Here is a 13195-nt window from a genome sequence, read left to right as displayed (position 1 = left end):
GAATTCAATTGAGGTAATTGCATTCAATTTGCTTAAATGTATCACAGAGAAAAGCCCTGTCTGTTGATCTCAATCGTATTAAGAAGTTTATTTTCCTCCGGGGCCGGACTCCACGGCCTCACGGAGAGGAAGCCTTCTCTCGGTTATGTCCTTCTTTCTCCTGCTTGATTCCAGGTCCTGGGGGCAGCCCTGGGAATGCCAGGGAGGGCCCCCCGCCCCCGCCACAAGAAATACCTTATGGCTCTCTCCCTAGCCACCTGCAGGTCTCGGAATGGCCGCAAATAAGCGTGAAGATTTCTGTGCTTAGGGAATAGTTTGCCAGCTCTTTGCAGGTGTGGTTTGACGACGCCAGTGAGTGAACAAAGCCTGAAGTTTCACCCCAAAATATCGTTCTGTGGTTTGCCTACCATGATTCAACAGCCCAGGATCTGCTCGGCACAGACAACCTGAAGTGTAAAGAGGCTCCTGAGAGCCGGGTCCCACCTCGGCCCCAGACACCCCTCCTGCACCGACCCTGTGAGCCCCCAAAAGTCATCTCTACCAGAGGTTCTCCTCATTTCTGAGAAGAGGGAAGCAGGGCCCATGCGTTTTGAGGTTGCCTCTGGCTCCAACGCGGTGTCACGCAATGCCAGCCTCATGAGGGTGAGAGTCCTCTGAATGGCCCACGCTCTCTTGTGACAATGCCACTTGTCTGTGAAGGAGAAGGCCAAGCTGACTCGCACGCTGAGTGACCCAAGGATGGAGGGGGTCCCCGGGGTGGGTACCGCACCTCCGTCTTTGCAGACAAGGAGGGGGCGGCTCTGAGACCCATAGGAATGTACCTGAAATCATATCAATTATTTTTTCTGACCGGAGTGGAAGAGTATTAAAAAATCAGTAACAGGAGGAATTTTTTTCCCGACCGTCTTTGGCTCCCTCTCTCGCCACCCTTTTTCTTCCTCCATCTACCCCAAAACATTTTCCCCACCATTTTTTCCCCACTGCCTTTTTGCAAAGCCTTCTATACTTTACCGCTCACTTCCGTTTTCCCCACCCATCTACCCCAAAACTTTTCCCCACCGTCTTTTCTCCCTCTCTCTGGCCACCCTTTTTTCCCCTCCCGCTCTCATCACCCTCTTTTGCTCCTTCATCTCCTCAAAAACATTTCCCTCATCTTTTCCCAAAGCCTTCTCCCCACTCCTGCTGCTCGCCACCCTCTCTTTCCCCTTCCGTCTACCCAAAAACTGTTTCCCTATCACCTTTTTTCCCTTCCTCCTTGCCACCCTTTCCCTTCTCCATCTACCCAAAAACATTTTCCCGCCGTCTTTTTGCAAAGCCTCTTCTCTACTCCTGCTCACCACGCTCTTTTAACCCATCTACCTCCCCAATTTTTCCCTGCCATCTTTTCACAAAGCCTTCCCCTCTTCCCGCTCGCCCTCTTCTTCCTCTATCCTGCTTGCCACCCTCTTTTTGCCCTCCATCTACCCCAAAGTATTTTCCCCATCGCCTTTTTCCCAGTCCTCTTTCCCCACTTCCTCTGGCCACACTTTCTATTCTCCTCCCGCTTGCCACCCTCTTTTCCCCCTCCATCTACCCATACACTTTTTACCCACTGTCTTTTCTTTCTACACTTTCTTTTCTGCCTATCGTCTTTTCGCAAAATCTTTTCTCTTTCCCGCTCGCCACCCTCTTTACCCTTCTCCCACTGGCCACCCTCTTTCCACCCTCCATCTACCCAAAAGCTTCTCTCCTCACTGTCTTTTCGCAAAACCTTCTCTCCCTCCTGCTCGCCACTCTCTCTTCCCCCTCCCTCTCTGCACCCTTTTCTCCTCCCACTTGTCACCCTTTTCCCCCCTCCATCTACTCAAAATCATTTTACCCACAGTCTTCTTTCCCTTTCTTCTCTCCCCACCATATTTTTGCAAACCTTCTCTCCTTCCTGCTCATTCCCGTTCCCCCCTCACAACCCTCTCTTACCCCCTTCCATCTACCCAAAAACTTTTTCCCCACCATCTTTCTGTGAAACCTTCTCTCCCTCCTGTTCATCACCCTGTTTTTCCCCCTCCATCTACCCCCCAATTTTTTTTCCCCAACATCTTTTCCTCACCGTCTTTATGCAATGCCTTCTCCGGCTCGCCATCCTTTTTTCCTTTTGGCACTAACCACCCTCTTTACTCTTCCATCTATCCCCAAACTATTTTCCCCTTCCTACCTTTCCAGCCACACTACAGTGTCTGTCGCCACCAACTGCAAGGAGGCCAGCCAAGGTGCAGCAGGCTACAGCCTCCAGTCTGTCCTGGTCCTCTAAGCCGGGCTCGGAGCAGCTCGGTGAGCAGACACAGAAGAACCTGGAATAGCCTGACTCTTCTTCAGCACCATTTATGTACTGAAGTTATGCATATGCGGTTCATGGACTACACGTTCCAGCATTGGATAAGAGAAAGCCCGGAGGCCTACTCTGATTGGACTTTGTTATCATGTTCTGATTGGATGAAAGAAAGTCTTAGGACAACCAATCAGAGTATGAAAATAAAGTCCAATCAGAGAAGGCCTAGAGATTTTCTCTCACCCAATCAGAACATGTAGTCCAGAAACCATGCGTGTAACTCCATGTGCATGCTGAGGAGGCCTCACGCCAGTTTAGGGTCTCCGGCATCTCCCACTGAGCTGCTCTGTTCCCTGCTTAGAGGACCAGGAGAAGAGGGAGCTGGAGGTTGAAGCCTGTAACATTGTGGCTCATCTTGCTCTGGATGGTGGTGGCAACAGAGATGGCAGCACGGCTGGAGTGTTAGGAGGGCGGCCTTAGCAGTAGGAGTGGGGCTGGAGCAGTAAGATGGCGGCCGGAGCGGTAGGAGTGCGGCCTGAGCAGTAGGAGGGTGGCTGGCAGCTGGAGCTGCTCTTGACTGGCTAGAGGTCTAGGAGAAGGTGGGGACCGTGCCCAACGCTGGCGGCTGGAGCCTTGGCCACCGTGGCTCGCCTGGCTGTGGTTGGTGGTGGCGACGGAGTCTGCATCTCTGTTAGAGTAGTAGAAAGGTGGCAGGGTAGGTGCGCTCTCTGCGGCTGCACTGCCCGCTTGCGGGGTGGTGGGGGAGCGGGTTTGGTGTGCTTTTGGAGCTGCACTGCCTGCCCCGGTGGGCTGGTGGGTGGCACTATCAGGTGTTGAATTGCTGGCAGTGGGGCAGGTTTGCTGCGCTATCAGAGTCTACACTGCCTAAGGTGGCAGGGGGTTGGAGGCAGGTTGTGTGTGCCATCGTGCACTGCCAGCGGCGGGTGGTGGGGTGTTAGGGGCATTATTAGCTGCTACACTGGCCGATGCAGGGGGCGGGTTGGGTGAGCTATTGTGAGCTACAATGTCAGCAACAAAGCCATCTGGCAGGCAGTCGGGGGTGCTTTAGGGGAGCTGTGAAATGTTGCATTGTCCGTGGGGAAAAGGGGAAGGTGGGGTCGGGGGGTTAGTTGGGTGCACTACCCCGGGCGTTCACTGCCCGCGACAGGAGCAGACTGGGGGCGCTATCTGGGGCTATACTGCTTGTGGTCCGGGTGGGGGGCGGGTTTAATGGGGTGCTATTTGGTGCTGCAACACCCGTGGCAGGGATGGGTTGTGGACACTATCGAGTGTTACACTGCCAGGAGCAGAGGGGTCGTTTGGGGGAGCTATCAGGGTTACACTGCCTGCAGCAGTCTCTGGGTGTGTTGTGGGCACAATCCGGGGGCTAAGCTTGTGGTGGAGGGGGCAGGTTAGGGGCGCTATGGGGGGAAGCTGCACTGCTGCTTCCAGCGGCAGGTTGTGGAGGTGGCCACGACCGTGGTGGCCTCTGAGGAAGGGGCCCTTCTCCTCTTCCCGGACTCAGGGCTCTAGAGGGTGAACAACTTCTGCTCGTTCTGGAGCGCGGAGGGTGCACAGAGTTTTTGCGGCAATCCTCTGACCACCGCAGGGCCCTCACACCCACCATGGTTACCCGGCCCTTGCCCTCTTGCTCTGTGTTGTGGGGACCATCTGGGAGTCCCAGGCATGGAGTAGTGGGCACCACGGGGGCTCAGGGTCCTGTGGGTGGAGGAGTCAGGAATGGGAACTGGTACTTGGGTGGGGAGGACTGGCTGGGTCTGAGTTTCTGCTGTTCTTGCTCCCCAAGGAGCCGCGGACACTGTGGTGTCTCCAGTCCCCACCCCAGGTCAGGAGGCCAGCTTGGTCTAGGAGGAGAGGCTGGACTTTGGAGGGTGGGTGTGAGTGCCTTCGCTGAAACTGGCCCCAGCCACCCAGTGGGCAGCATGACAGGGTGAGGCTCTAACACTGCCACTTTCTGCACCCTATTGTAGGTTTTTCTGGCATTGTCTGCCCAGCTGCTCCAAGCCAGGCTGATGAAGGAGGAGTCCCCTGTGGTGAGCTGGAGGTTGGGGCCTGAAGATGGCACAGCTCTGTGATTCATCTCCTGTGGTTGTGGCGGCCACGGTGATGGGGACGGCAGCTCAACAGGAGTGGTAGGAGGGTACCCGTGGAGGCCAAGTGGTAGGAGCCTTGGAGGGTGGGCAGGTGCATGGAGGGTGACAGCAGCGCTGATTCCTTTGGCGTCGGTGCTAATGGTGGCAGCAGCAGCAAGTCTAGGGGCCAGGAAGGAGAAGTAGGAGAGCTTTGGGGCCCGGCCCGGCCTGGGGTGGGTAAGAAGCTGCTGGTTCTGTACTGCAGGCCTCAGTGACAGTGGTGGAGGTGCAGCCAGGGCAAGGAGGAGTCCTCCCCCTTCTCCTGTGGTCTCTGGTCTCTGGATGGTGCCGTCCTTCTGCTGGCATCTGAGCCAGGTGTGAGTGGCAGCATTGTTTCATTCTTAACAGAATTTAGGGGCTTACTATTTGTGTATCTTTTTGTTTTTGGTTGTGATAACCCTTAAGGGACAAAAGGCTTCTTTGGCTGGGTTTTGGTGTCATGGGATCCCCCCATGTAAGACACAGGGTGCTTTCCTGGCAAGCTGTGTGTTGGAGGGAGTTCACCAAGTGGAAGAAAGGGAACCTCTCAGGAAGGTGGCTGCTGTGGCAGGTCCCCTGCCTCTGGGCACTCTTTGGGACACCTAGTTTCCCCTGTAGAAGAGGGGAGGCTTAGACCGGTGTCACTTGTATCATCAAAGAGGCATCCTGGCTGGGCCAGTTGATTTGACCTTCCCACTTCTTCAGCCCACCTGGCCATGGTGTCACCTGGGGAAAGTGGAACCTCAGGCCACAGGGGCAGAGGCTTCTCCGGCAGACTGATTGCTATAGCAGATTCTGTTCTGCCTGCTGCTCAGGAGGGCTTCTATGGCCACCGATCACTGCAATCTCCACCTCCTGAGATCAAGCGGTTCTCCTGTCTTAGCCTCCCAAGTAGCTGGGATTACAGGTGCGCTACCATGGCCGGCTAATTTTTTGTTGTTGTTGTTTGTCTTTTTTTGAGATGAGTCTCGCTCAAGATGAGTCTCGCTCTGTTGCCCAGGCTGGAGTGCAGTGGCGTGATCTCGGCTCACTGCAAACTCCACCTCCTGGGTTCACGCCATTCTCCTGCCTCAGCCTCCCTCCTGAGTAGCTGGGACTACAGGCGCCTGCCACCATGCCCGGCTAATTTTTTGTATTTTTAATAGAGATGGGGTTTCACCGTGTTAGCTAAGATGGTCTTGATCTCCTGACCTCATGATCTGCCCACCTCAGCCTCCCAAAGTGCTGGGATTACAGGTGCGAGCCACCGTGCCTGGCCTATGCCTGACTAATTTTTGTATTTTTAGTAGAATACTAAAAATACAGGGTTTCACCATGTTTCCCGGGCTGGTCTTGAACTCCTGACCTCAAGTGATCTCCTCTGCCTTGGCCTCCCAGAATGCTTTGATTACAGGCATGAGCCACCATGCCCAGCTCTGATCTCTTATTTTTATTAAAGTTTTGAAATGCCACTCCCTAAAAAGGCTGCATCAATTTGTAATGTCATTAGCAATGTGTGATAGGTCTAGTTTTATCAAACCTTTGTCAAGTATAATATACTAAAGTCTTTATCTTAACAACTGAAAAAAAGTACTTTAGTTCTAAGTTTTTGCTTACTTGATTAGTAGGACTAACGAATATTTTACATTTCTTTTTCTTTTTTCTTTGAGACCTGAGTCTCACACTGTTGCCCAGGTTGGAGTGCCGTGGTGTGATCTTGGCTTACTGCAACCTTTGTGTCCCAGGTTCAAGCAATTCTCCTGCCTCAGCCTCCCAAGTAGCTGGGATTACAGGCACCCACCACCACGCCCAGCTAATTATTCGTATTTTTAGTAGAAATGGGGTTTCACTATGTTGCCCAGGCTAGTCTCGAGCACCTGATCTCATGATCCACCTGCCTTGGCCTCCCAAAGTGTTGGGATTACAGGCATGAGCCACCGCGTCAGCCTTTTTTTGAATTTTATTATTTGTGTTTCTTGTGAATTGTCCAGTCGTGTTTTGTCCATAGTTTATTAGGGTGGGGGCATTCTAACTGTTTCATATTATTAACTTAAGCTTGTTGTATGATATACTTTAAGACATTTGCTCTAAGAATTTCACCTCATTTCATTGTATAGGTAATTATCTTTTGTGTAGTGAAAAGTCCCATTATTTCTTTTAGTTCCTTTAAGATTTTATTCAATTATTTATAGAAGTAGTAAGATAAATATTTGTAGATTAGGTAAACAAAGCATTAGAATTTTTGACTTTTAGAAAGTAAAAAACATTTGATTTAATGTCTATTTTTGTTCATTCCCATTTCTTATCTAATTAATAGAACACAGTACTGGGAGGAGGAACAAAAATGTAATCATGATATTGCTGTTTTTCATAATAATCTAGGACTAGTAATAAGTCCTCTCTTTCATCAAGAAAATATTGAAGGCCGGATGCCATCACCTGTAATCCCAGCACTTCAGGAGGCTGAGGCAGGCTGATAGCTTGAGCTTAGGATTTCAAAATCAGTCTGGGCAAAATCATGAGATCCCGTCTCTACAAAAAAATAAAAAATAAAAAATTAGCTGCATGTGGTATGCACCTGTTGCCCCAGCTGCTCGGGAGACTGAGGAGGGAGGATCACTTGAGCCTAGGAGATTGAGGCTGTAGTGAGCTGTGATCATGCTACTGCACTCTAGCCTGGTGGCAGAGCAAGACCCTGTCTCAAAAAGAAAAAAAAAAAGAAAGAAAGTATTGAGAAGTTAACTTATTTCATTACCTTAATGAAAAATAGTTAAGGCCGGGTGCAGTGGCTCACGCCTGCAATCCCAGCACTTTGGGATGCTGAGGTGGGTGGATCACCTGAGGTCTAGAGTTTGAGATCAGCCTGACCAACATGGCGAAACCTCTTCTCTACTAAAAATACAAAAATGAGCTAGGCATTTTTCTGTTAAGTTGACTATCCTTTTTAAATGATTTGTAAATAATTTTTGCATGCTAAGAAAATAAGTATTTGTTATATAATTCTAGATTCTAAATATTTTGAAGCTGTAAATGAGGTTTTAAACTCTGAGATCAGTTTTCTAATTTTGAAATAAAGTGAATCTCCATTGAAATTTACAAGTAGGGTCTGGTGATTGCAGAGTCCAATGCATAATTTATAGTTTTTCCTATTCTGGGTGCAGTTGTCATTTTAACCTGAATGCCAGGTAGTTATCTTTATAAAACTATCATTTGTGAGTTATAGAGGTAGCATTGGGGTGGTGGAAAAAAAACACCCTGTGCCTCTATATGTGCAGTTTTGCCAGAGGCAATTTTTATTTTATTTATTTATTTATTTATTTATTTATTTATTTATTTATTGAGGTAGGATCTCACTCTGTTACCCACGCTGGAGTGCAGTGATGCAATCATGGCTCCTTGCAGCCTCAACCTTCCTGGCTCAAGTGATCCTCCCTCTACTCAGCCTCCACAGTAGCTGGGACTACAAGTGCATACCACCATACCTGGCTAATGTTTAAATTTTTAGTAGAGACAAGATATCACTATGTTGCCCTTTCTTCCTTCACCAAAAAAAGCTGATAAACTGGCTTATTATATAACAAGGAATTCTCATTTTATTCTATTTATATTGTATTATTATTCTTTAATTTCAGTGATGCGAAGCAGTGTTTTTTGGAGGTTTTGAGTGTGAGCTTTCTCATCAGACACTGAAGAGTTTTTGAGCCTTAACTCCATTACTTAATTAGCTGTGTGACCCAGACCACTTCATTGTACAGCTCTGTTCTTGTGCCGGGGAGGGCATTCACACAAAATACAATGAAATTGTGCTTCCTGGTGGTTCTGATATGGCTTTAGGCAAGTTCATTAAACACTGCGCTTTCAATAAGATAATGCATGTGGAATGCTGAGTACAGTGCCTTTAAGGCACTTAACGGGATATGAGAACAGTTCCATAGCCCTTCATTTTTACTTTTGATTAAGAGTTGTATACTAATAACTAACTGGGTGAGTTATAAATGGGGAAGTAGGGTCACTGTGAAGTGGCTATGAAATAGCATAGAGGATATATTTAAAAAGCTGTATTTTTACTACATATTTTCAAACTACATATTTCATTTTAGTTTGGAGAACTTTACTGAAGAATAAAGAAGTAGTAGTATGTGAGTTTGGATCATTTCTATGGTTAGGTGGTGGCTGCACTAAGGCCTTTCCAATTCTTAGTCCCGTGAGAGGTAGATAGGTTTGTGGGGGGTAGGGGAGAACAGATAAATGAGATACATTTATATTTTTTTGCATGGTAACTTATAAGGAATTGCCAAGAGAGGGAATTCATTGGAGGCAAAGAAAAATATAAAACATAGTGTATATAGGGCTTTGTAGCATCCGTGGTTTCAGGCATTTATGGGAGCCAGGCAGGGGTGGGGTATGGGGTTGAAATGTATTTCCTATGGATAAGCACAGGACTACTTTATATCACTTAATCCAAGACCCTCTTACTGGTGAGGAATCCAGCATTTAAATTTATGTATGTATATGATAAAGCTAGAATTTTTCCAGATCTGAGACTCAAAGCTCTTTGTATTTTCGTTTATACTCCAGCTCTTTTGAGGAGCTTTAAAGTCTATTTACAAAGACAAGAAAAACAAGAACGGACATAGTGGCTCACGCCTGTAATCCCAGCACTTTGGGAGGCTGAGGCCGAGACCAGCCTGGTGAATATTGTGAAACCCCATTATCTACTAAAAATACAAAAATTAGCCTGGTGTGGTGGTGTGTGCCTGTAATCCCAGCTACTCAGGAGGCTGAGGTAGGAGAATTGCTTGAACCTGGGAGGCAGAGGTTGCAGTGAGCTGTGCCACTGCACTCCAGCCTGTGTGCCAGAGACTCTGTGTCAAAAAAAAAAAAAAAAAAAAAAAAAAGGCCGGGCACGCGGTGGCTCATGTCTGTAATCTCATTGCTTTGGGAGGCCAAGGCAGGCAGATTACCTAAGGTCAGGAGTTCGAGACCAGCCTGTTCAACATGGCAAAACCCTGTCTCTACTAAAAATACAAAAATTAGCTAGGCGTGGTGGCAGGCACCATAATCTCAGCTACTCGGGAGGCTGAGGCGGGAGAATGGCTTGCACCCGGGAGGCGGAGGTTGCAGTGAGCTGAGATGGCACCCGTCAGCGCACTTCAGCCTGGGTGACAGAGTGAGACTCTGTCTCAAAAACAAAAAGCAAACAAAAAACAAACAACAACAAAAATCCTAGGAAAAACATACATGCAACAGAATGTTAAAGACGAGATTCTAAGGCTTTTTTTTTTTTTTTTTTTTTGGAGACAATCTCACTCTGTCGCCCAGGCTGGAGTGCAGTGGTGCGATCTTGGCTCACTGCAGCCTCCGCCTCCCTGGTTAAAGCAATTCTCTGCCTCAGCCTCCCAAGTAGCTGGGATTACAGGCGCCTGCCACCAATCCCGGCTAATTTTTGTAGTTTTAGTAGAGGTGGGGTTTCACCATCTTAGCCAGGCTGGTCTTGAACTCCTGACCTCGTGATCCATTTGCCTTGGCCTCCCAAAGTGCTGGGATTACAGGCATGAGCCACTGCTCCTGGCAGAGATTCTAAGTTTTTTGAGAATAGTGACTGTGTTTCTTGGGTCACGGCTCTATCTTATACATCTGGCACAGTGTGTGTGTGTAGCAGGTGTTTAATATTTGTTAAACACAAGTGGTCCTTAATATCAAACAGCATGGGATTTAAGACACGAACTTGGGTTTGAGTCTCAGCACTTTCACTTCTTAGTTGTATGACCTTGGCCATTTAATCCCTTTGATCCTGAATTTCCTTATCCGAAAAATAGGGGACATACTAATTAACATCTATCGTGATGGGTTGTAATGAGAATTAAATGATAATGTGTACAAAATACCTAACTTGATTGGATTTGTGGTACGCAGTAGCTATAATGACCATTTTAACCCCAATATGAGAAGGATTCACTCATCACACTGTTGTATACTTCGTAGCTATTACTTCTTTAATCCCCAAGGACTTGTTTAACAAAGTGTTCTTCAGTTTCTACTTCCCAGTTCCCTTGTGGAACTGGTAAAAATTTAAAATATCTTAACATAATATTTTATTTCAAATGATAAACAGTAAGGTAAAATGTAGTTTTTCTTGGACAACATATGGTAGAATGATGTCTGGAATATTTAGTTATGTCATTTAATACTTTTTTCCTTACCAGTTTTTAAAAAAATTATTTTATTTTAGGTTCGGCGGTACACATGCCGGTTCGTTACATGGCTAGATTATGTAATGCTGAGGTTTGACCTGCTAGCGCAGCCATCATCCAAAGTGACCCTAGTACCCAATAAGTAGTTTTCAACCTGTGTACCTCCTCTTCTACCTTCTCTTTTGGAATCTCTGGTCTGTTACTTCCATCTTTATGTTCACGTGTACTCATTGTTTAGCTCCCACTTAGAAATGAGACCATGTGGTATTTGATTTTCTGGTTCTGAGTTACTTCTTTTAGGATAAAGGATGAAAAAGAATGTAGCCTCCAGCTCCATCCATGTTGCTGCGAAGGACATGATTCCATTCTTTTTTATGGCTGTATATTTTTACCTTTTTTGCGAGGGGGAGAGGATTTAAATATGGACCAGCATAATGAAGAAAATATCTGTAATCCCACTATTCACATAACCCCTGCTAGTTTAAAAAAAGTTCGTGTAGGCTGAGCATGGTGGCTCACACCTGTAATCCCAGCACTTTGGGAGTCCAAGGCTGGAGGATCACTTGAGCTTAAGAGTTCAAGACCAGCCTGAGTAACATAGAGAAACCTCATGTCTACAAAAAATAAAAATTAGCCAGGTATGGTGGTGCATGCCTGTAGTCCCAGCTACTTGGGAGGATTGCTTGAGGCCAAGAGTTCGAGGCTGCAGTAAGCTGTGATTGTGCCACTGCACTCCACCAGGTGTTTAAAAAAAAAAGTAAATAATTAGAAAATTTAAATAGTGTAAACTAGAGGCCTCTCCTATTAGTTTGCTAGAGCTACCATAACAAAATACCACAAACTGAGTGACATAAGTGACACTATTTTTTTTTTTTTGAGACGCAGTCTCACTCTGTCGCCAGGCTGCACGATCTCGGCTCACTGCAGCCTCGGCCTCCCAGGTTCAAGTGATTCTCCTACCTCGGCCTCCCGAGTAGCTGGCACTTCCAGCCTCCAGAATTGAGAAATTTAATTTCTTTTAATTTTAAAAAATTAAGAGTGACACTCGGCCGGGCGCAGTGGCTCATGCCTATAATCCCAGCACTTTGGGAGGCTAAGGCGGGCAGATCACGAGGCCAGGAGATTTAGACTATCCTGGCTAACACGGTGAAACCCCGTCTTTACTAAAAATACAAAAAGTTGGTCGGGCGTGGTGGCTCATGCCTGCAATCCCAGCACTTTGGGAGTCCGAGGTAGGCGGATAACCTGAGGTTGGGAGTTTGAGACCAGTATGACCAACACGGAGAAACCCCGTCTCTACTAGAAATACAAAATTAGCTGTGCATGGTGGTGCATGCCTGCAATCCCAGCTACTTGGGAGGCTGAGGCAGGAGAATCGCTTGAACCCGGGAGGCAGAGATTGCACTAACCCAGATCACGCCATTGCACTCCAGCCTGAGCAACAGGAGCAAAACTCCATCTCAGGGGGAAAAAAAAAAAGTCGAAGTAGTCCCAAAAACATAAAATTTGAGCCTCAAATAAGAACTGTTTTAAAATTTTAATATATTGTGTTTTTTCGCCATATAATCCCAGGTATTCTTCAGGTTAGAACTCAGTTTCACAAAAAAGGGTGTGCTTGAAAAACTTATCAAAATCTCCTGATTAGATACTTTTTTCGTTTGTTTCTGTTTTTTTGAGACAGAGTCTTGCTCTGTTGCCCAGGCTGGAGTGCGGTGGCACAATCTTGGCTTACTGCAACCTCAGCCTCCCGGGTTCAAGCGATTCTCTTGTCTCAGCCTCCCGAGTAGCTGGGACTACTGGCACACACCACCATGCCTGCCTAATTTTTGTATTTTTAGTAGAGACAGGGTTTCACCATGTCGACCAGGCTGGTCTTGAACTCCTGACCTCAGGTGATCCACCCACCTTGGCCTTCCAAAGTGTTGGGATTACAGGCGTGATCCACCACGCCTGGCCAGAACATACTTATTTAGCAGGTGTGGATATGTGTATTTACACAGACTTACTTGTAAATAGATGTATAAATGTATACCCATAATGAATGAAATTGATGAAATTATATCTATTTATATATTTATTATAAGGGGTTACATTTTTTCCCCCAGCCTAGAAAGCTTCACTACATAACATGATTATGTGGGAATTTGAGAGTTGGATCGCTTTGCATTACTGTAAATGATAGAGCTTTATTTTAAAGTACTTTTTATTCTAAAGGTATATGTGCTTTTCATAAATTCAAATTCTAACAAAAGGTATACATCACAAGTTCAGTTTTACTCCCCAGAGGTTATCACTGGAAACTTTTTTTGTATATTTTTCCAGATGTTTTTGGTTTGTAGATAAGACATGTATGTACTTAGAAAAAAAGTACAGACATAGGCATATATGTTCTTTGAAAACAAATGGAATTAGGCCGGGCACGGCGGCTCACACTTGTAATCCCAGCACTTTGGGAGGCCAAGGCGGGCGGATCATGAGGTCAGGAGATCGAGACCATCCTGGCTAACACGGTGAAACCCGGTCTCTACTAAAAAATACAAAAAATTAGCCGGGCATGGTGGTGGGCGCCTGTAGTCCCAGCTACT

The 13195-nt window shown here is 46.8% G+C and overlaps 1 protein-coding gene across 1 annotated transcript in view; it reads left to right on the top strand.

Annotated features, from left to right (window-relative positions):
* Positions 1–2812: 2812 nt before the first annotated feature.
* The window catches only part of LOC129524472 (B melanoma antigen 3), a 51478-nt gene continuing 41095 nt past the window's right edge, over positions 2813–13195 (top strand). The window contains exons 1-2 of the mRNA XM_055350063.2: positions 2813–2827; positions 4297–4397. Coding sequence (XP_055206038.1) covers positions 2813–2827; positions 4297–4397 — 116 coding nt within the window. The remainder of the gene's footprint in view (positions 2828–4296; positions 4398–13195) is intronic.

This window comes from Gorilla gorilla, chromosome 13 (assembly GCF_029281585.2).
Source record: "Gorilla gorilla gorilla isolate KB3781 chromosome 13, NHGRI_mGorGor1-v2.1_pri, whole genome shotgun sequence".
Taxonomy (NCBI): Eukaryota; Metazoa; Chordata; class Mammalia; order Primates; family Hominidae; genus Gorilla; species Gorilla gorilla.
This window is presented reverse-complemented; position numbering and strand designations above follow the sequence as displayed.